General features: G+C 40.6%; 1 protein-coding gene across 2 annotated transcripts in view; it reads left to right on the top strand.

The window, feature by feature from the left end:
• Window positions 1-76: 76 nt before the first annotated feature.
• LOC102033246 (neurabin-1-like) overlaps window positions 77-6,727 on the top strand; it is a 39,233-nt gene continuing 32,582 nt past the window's right edge. The window contains exon 1 of one of the 2 annotated variants that reach the window (XM_005415865.2): window positions 77-2,040. In XM_005415865.2, coding sequence (XP_005415922.1) covers window positions 454-2,040 — 1,587 coding nt within the window. In that variant the 5' untranslated portion in view covers window positions 77-453. The remainder of the gene's footprint in view (window positions 2,041-6,727) is intronic. The other variant, XM_031058448.1, reaches the window with a different exon arrangement.

Raw genomic sequence — 6,727 nt, 5'->3', positions numbered from 1 at the left:
GGGGCTGCCCGCCGCCGCATCCCCCGCCAGAGCCGTCAGGTCGGTGCCCGGGGAGCAGCTGGGTCCGCGCGTCCCTGCCGACACAATGGGCTTTATCCCGCAGAGAGGTCTTGGGCTGCGATTCCCAGCCCGAGTTTCGGATGCGTGTCACACGCCGGCGAGGCCCCGAGTTAATGGAAACTCTCTGTCTCTCTGCAGATGGCTTTCCGGATACCGCGATCCGCGCTGGGGATAACTCCCGATGTGGCCATTCACGAGCTTTGATTTCTTTCTCTCCACGTAGCGTCCCCTGCGTTCCATTTCAATGCGAGCAGGGAGGCTGACTGAGTGAAAGGCTGCTTTTGGGATCTTCTGTGGGATATACACTGCCTGGTGTTGGAGGGTGGAAGCTTTGTGCTAGGGAATCGTTCTTCCCATTCTTCGTAAGGAGTGGTGGAAGCTTTCTCTTCAACAATGATGAAAACCGAAGGCAAGGGGGAGAGGACTTTAAGAAGTGCTTCTCCACACCGAAATGCTTACAAATCTGATTTCCATGCTATCAAATGCTCTTTTGATGGTGTAAACAATCCTGACAACGCTTCCAACAAAACAGGCTTGCATCAGAAGCTGAGCACCTCTTCCAATGGCGGGGGAAGTGACCCACACAGTCGAGGCAGAGCTGCCACTTACGGTAACAGAGTACACAAGATCAAAAATATGTTTCTGCAAATGGGAAGCTCTTGTGAAAGCAATCCACCAGCTGAGACTAAACTGATTAGCCGGGCCACAGCAGCAGAGTATGGATCTTCTCCAGGTAGTCCATCTTTTCTCATTGTCCAAAAAAATAATCTTCTTAATACAAGTACCAGCCCCAGTGGCAGTTCTGTGGATTCATTGTCCGTGTCTTCTGCTGCTGACAAAGTCATCCGTAGCAACGATGAGGCAGACTTGGACAAAGTAGCCCTGGCAGAAAAATTTTCAGAGACCAGGAAGCTCTTCGAGAGAAATATAAAACAGCGGAGCTCAGTGGACAGATATTCCCCCAGCAAATGTGAAAGAAGTGAAGATAAGAGGAGACATGGTTCAGCTTCTGATTGCAGCAATGTGGTGGACCACTTCAGTTTTAATACAGAAGCAAGTCCTCCAGTTGCGCTGGAGAGGGCTGAAAATCAAAGTAATGAGGAGTTAAAGCAGCAACATAGTAATAGTGGTTCCAAATCTTCCTTCCTGAATGCAGGGCCCATATCTAGGAGGCTAGAAAGCTTTCTGGGTGACAGTGATACTGAAGAATCCAAAGAAACTTCCAAAAATGATAATTCTCCAAGTCAGGACCCTTTGAGAGGCCAGCAGACTTTGAATTCATCTGCTATTGCTGAAGGATGCCTGGAGAAAGGTGCATTCCCCAAAGTGCCTGAGATCTGCAGAGATGAGCCAAGCAAGGCACTGGGAAAAGACAAAAGCGAGCGACTGGTACTTGAGAGAAGCCCGTGGAATATGGGCAGTATGCCTGCTCAGCAGATATCAGATAGTGTTTGCTCCTGGGTTTCTCCCACAGAGGTAACTTGCACAGAGCTGCCTGCACAAGATGAAACCTCAGGGCATGAAAAAAAAGGTTTGGAGAAAGATCACGTTGATGAAGAGAATCAGAAGCTCGTATGTGATGTACAGGAAGGGAAGAGAAGCGACTATGCCTTGGAAGTGGTAGAAGAGTTTATGGATGGCAGCAAGACCATTTGGGAAGAAGAAGGAGATGGGATGTCTGTAAGAGATGGTCCAGTTCCACAAGTACAAGATGTTCTAGAGCAGGAAGAGAGTACTGGAGAAGAGGAGCAAGTGTTAGAAAAGCAAAGTGAGGACTTCAGTGATTTTGGAATAGAGAATGCAGCTTTTGATGATGACAGGTACACAGAATCAGAAAACCAAGAGCCTGAAGGCAAAGAAATTTTGGAGGGAGAGGAGGACTATATGTATGACAGTGAATATGAGGAGTTTCCTGGACTTTCTGAAGAGGAAGATCCAGTGCCAGACCGAAAAGTCAAGTTCTCAACAGCTCCTATCAAAGTAAGTACATTTGAGTTTTCTTTTTTCTTTTTAAATTGTTTTGCAGTCAGAAATACTCAGGAAATACATTTTGGGGTTTTTGTGGTTTTTTTAGGTTCTAAAAGCATTTAAGAAGTGTAAATTTATAGCTTTTTTTCAATGCTAAGTATGAGAGAAGCTACCACTTCAGAAAATTTATTAGTTAGTCTCAAGTGATTTCTTAATTACAGCTGCTTCAGAAGATAGTGTAGTGAAGTACATTAGATTTTACTTGCTGGACTTTTTCAGCAGCAGATACAAACACCTTGACCTTTAATACTTTAATTTTTTTTAGAATTGAGGCGTTGCATTAGGAATTACTATTTTCAGCTTTCCTTTTGGCACAAAAGTTTAAAAAAAATCTAAAATACCCCCCCCCCCCCCCGAAAACTTTGATATTCAACTTCAGACTTGTTTATGGAATTAACTATAAGAAAATATCAAATGAGTGGTTCTCATATTTTAAGATTCTAGAATTCTCTCCAATAATAATAATATATATGTTGTTTGGCTCTAATACTGATAAGGTGAATAAGCCGTAGGAGTGTTAACATGATTATTTTGGAGTTACGAAGTTGCAGATGTCAAAGTTATAGGGCAGACTGGCTAATGAGGAGTAGTGAAAGTTCTAACTTTAACAAATTAAAAAGATTTATGTGTCTGATCTTCCCCCACCAAAAATACCCACAAAATAAGTTGCTCCACAACTCAAACTATATTTACACATAGTCTCTTGCAGACTTGAATAATTCTAGTCTTTGTTAAACTTTGGAAGGAGAATTGGGAGACATGGACAAGGGTGGAATGGGGGACTGTACAGACTTTCCTCAGCATGCTTTTCTACTGTCCCATGACTGAAAGAAATAACTTTTAATAAACAGCTTTTACACTTTGTTTTTAGAGTCAGGACTCATTTTACTGATCAGAGGGAGGTAAAAATTCTGTTGACTCTTGAACTTCCCACAGCACAGAGCTGTAATTTCCCAGTTTGCTAATACACTCTAGTGCTGTACCCCAGAAGATGTTTTGATTGTGGCAAAAAAAATTGGCAAAATGTGAGTTTTGTTGCATGTGGGTTTTTTTATAGTCTCTCCATAGACAAGCTGACTTTATATGGCTTTCTTCTAGTTGATGTTGCTTTAGTGGTGACCTGGAGCAGTGAAGGGGAGAGTGCTGCTATTGAAAACTGCATAATGAGTCTGGTTAGGGCTGGGAGAGAGCCAGAGGGGCATCAGTCCATTTCTACATGCATTTGTGCACTCAGTATTTGAGCAAAGTGCCGTGTAGAGTCTACTGTAAATGTGTTAAGTGACTTCCTGCTGTAGGCAGGGTTTTCCTGATCATTGCTGATTTCCTACTGGAGCAGTGGCCCTTAACAGACTTTTGCCTTCTTTGCTGTGTCTATGCCAGACATAGTTGAAAGCCCTAGTAGAAATCTCAGTGCCAACTGTGATGGTAGCTCTTGTGTAGGCAAAACTCAAGTTTTGGTAACAAGCACTGTTGAATTATAGCTGCTTCTCTGAAAGCTACAGGAAGCAACCTGTCTCAGATTATCATTTACACAATCAAGAGATGAATGGTTAGAAGCAACTGGTAGCGGTTTCCTATGAAAAATAACATAGTACTTGCCAGAATGCCCCGCTTGGATTGGCAGAATAAACTGTACTTAATAGCAGTAGGGTTATTGAGATACTTTTTAAGGCCCTTAAATTGAAGCTTGTGATACTTGGCTTCTTTTATCCCCTTTCAGTGAAACTTGACTGTATCTTTCCTACGTCTGGTGTAGAGATCTCTTTCTGTGTGTCATTTTCAATAGGTTTTCCCTCTTTTTTCTTTCGCCTAAGCAATGATTTCTGTTCCCATGTCTGCCTTTTTGCTTCATGTTTTCTATGATAATTAGTGGGAATAAGTCCTGGTTATATGGTTTTTGGGATTTGTATTCTATAAAATAAAGAATCCCAACTTTTTATGCCTACCCAGAACTTTCTTTAGTTCTGTATTTTTAATATCTCAATAACCTTTTAGAAAATCCCGGTTTTACCTCACAGAAGGAAATATCTCCATCTTTCTTCATAGATGGTGCACCTTAAATTGGAAGAGGAAAAAAAAATCTCAGTGGTAGCTAAAAGATTATTCCTGGGCCCTACCACAGCTTAGAGCAGTGCCATAGTGAGAAGTTTATCCTAGTAGCTTCTTCTTTCAGCTTTATTTAGACTAATAAGTTGAATAAAATGTGAGTGCCATTTTCAGACATTTGTAGCCGCTAGAGAAGGTCTGTGATTCTTCTCCTCACAGATGTTCCTGAGAGAGGCCAGGCTCCCCTTGCATTCTTGCTGCTTTCATTCTGAACCTCTAGTGATGACAAAGAAACCATCTGTGTCTCTTGCAGTTGCTGTTTAGCAGGTATCTAGTAGAGTTGAAGAATTCAAAATGTTCTGAATGTATTGAACAAGAAAAAGCACATTCTCAGATCTGCAGTGTTCTGCAGTGAGGGAGCTTTGACTGTTTAATTTGAAATATGCAAAAGGGAGGTTGGATATGACTGTTGGTAATGGATAGAACTTAAGGCACCTTAAAAATAGCATTTATACTGCTGCAACGAAGAGAACTTGATTAATATTTCTGTTTCAGAGCTTCTAGTCAGTTGTAATATTGGCAAGGTCTTTGGGTAAAAGAAGGAGACTGTGGAGCTCCCAGGGGTAGCTAACATTGTTAGCACTGCATCTGACCTGTGGTGGAGGTCTGTAATTGTTGACGTCTGAAGCAGGCCTTGAGAACATAATTTGATCTGATAATTTCAGGAAAGATGGAACATAATTACACAAATACTCTGTTATTTTGTGTTGCCCTGTGCCTGTGAAAGCAAGCACCAGATGAGACTTTTAAAAAGAAATGTTTAAATTCCATAGAAGCTGTTGATAAACGACATACGGGTTTTTTTACTTGCTGTGAGTGACCAGACTCGCTAAGTCCTGCTGCTGTTTGATCTTTCCAGACCCTGGGGAACATTTTATCTCGGTTCTTGTTTTCCTGGAGTAGTTTAGAGAGTGATACAATACAGTTATTAGCAGAACTTTGCAGCCTGGGTTTCTGTTATGGTACCTGAGCAATTTTTAGTCTCTTGTTGCCACATATGAAGCCAGTAAGGAATGTAAAGCACACTCTGCAGTCCAAGGTATTTGCAAGGGAACTGAATTTGCCTTTGTCTTGAAGTTTTCTGAGTAAACTGTGTAAACAATCAGCATTACGCACAAGGCAAATAACATCAGGTACTTCTTCTGTCATCCCTTTATATTTCATTTTGCCTTTGTAATGTAGATGTTAACTTGCTGTCAGTTATGAGATTACCTTGAAAGGCTTTAATTAACATAAATGTAATGACTGAGTGCTGTTTGATGTTTGTAATTTTGAAACTTTCTGTTTGGAAAACAAATGCTTGTTTTCAAATTGATTTCTTGAGATGTTTTCACCTCTGACTGTGTCAAACTTTGTCCTCCAAGCCTTTAATAGCACAGTGACTAACTTCTGCAATGATTTATGATCCTTAGAAATTATGTAGTTCAGGTAAGCTGAAAAGATAGTACAGCTGCTGCTGCTGTTTGCTTCTGTTTAGTTATCAGTTTTATCTGGTTTATGTTGCATGGGAGTGTCTGTTCCCAGCTTTTTGTGAATAATCATATATTTTGAGCTGGTTTAGTCAAGAAAACAGTTTTAAAAAGTAAACAGAACAACCCCCAAACCTTTATAAAGGCATTACTTTTATATTTGTCACAGCTGAGCATAAATTTGTTTCATAAGGAAACTGAAAGCAGTTTCACAGTCTGTGTGTTGTCCTAACCAGCCTAGTTTCAGCTGCTTCTGAGAGAATATGGGAATCCTTCCTAGTATTGCCATTTGTCTTGCACATCACAGTAAAGCTGTTCTATGTATAGCTGGGCACAAATGGTGGTGGTGTTCAGCCTTTCCTATTCTTCAGTGTTTTTAGTACAAAACTGCTTACTGTGGAAGTTAATGAAGAACTAAATGAGATAACCTTTGAATTAGATTTTGACAGCATACCTGCAAATGCTTTTAGAAGATGCACTTTTAGGACACGCACAAATTTTCTAGGTCAATGTGTAGACTCTGGTGTTTTAACACAATGTTGCAGTGTAGTGCTTCAGCTTCATAGAGCCTCTGAGTTTGGAACCGTTTGTTCGTGTACTTACGATGTCATACACAACAAGGGGTACAAAATGCACTGCTTGGTTGAAGGTACCCAAACCCTGGACTGTGTTCAGCTGTTAGAAAATTGATAGCTGGTCAATTGTCAGCCATTGCTCAAGCACGTCAGTAAAGTACTTCTGTGGCATTAAGAAACGAGTATGTGATGTCGGTGAGGGTTGACAAAGGAAAATAGAGATTTGATTTGAGAGTAGATTTAAACAGAATTGACTTATATGTGGGAATTAATATTTTGTTTCTTGACAGAAGTAACGTGTTTTTCTGTACTGCTTTGTTTGGGATCTTTTCCAATGACAATTTGCTTGTTTAAAGTCGTAGATTTTAATTGTTTTGAAGCTCTGTTTATCAACATTATGACATTTGTAATGTAACATCAAAACAACTTCTCTTCATATTTTCATCTCAATCTCTCCATGGTGCTTTTCAGTGACTTTTCACAAAAAAT

The sequence above is a fragment of the Geospiza fortis genome, unplaced genomic scaffold, assembly GCF_000277835.1.
Source record: "Geospiza fortis unplaced genomic scaffold, GeoFor_1.0 scaffold112, whole genome shotgun sequence".
NCBI classification, from domain to species: domain Eukaryota; kingdom Metazoa; phylum Chordata; class Aves; order Passeriformes; family Thraupidae; genus Geospiza; species Geospiza fortis.
This window is presented reverse-complemented; position numbering and strand designations above follow the sequence as displayed.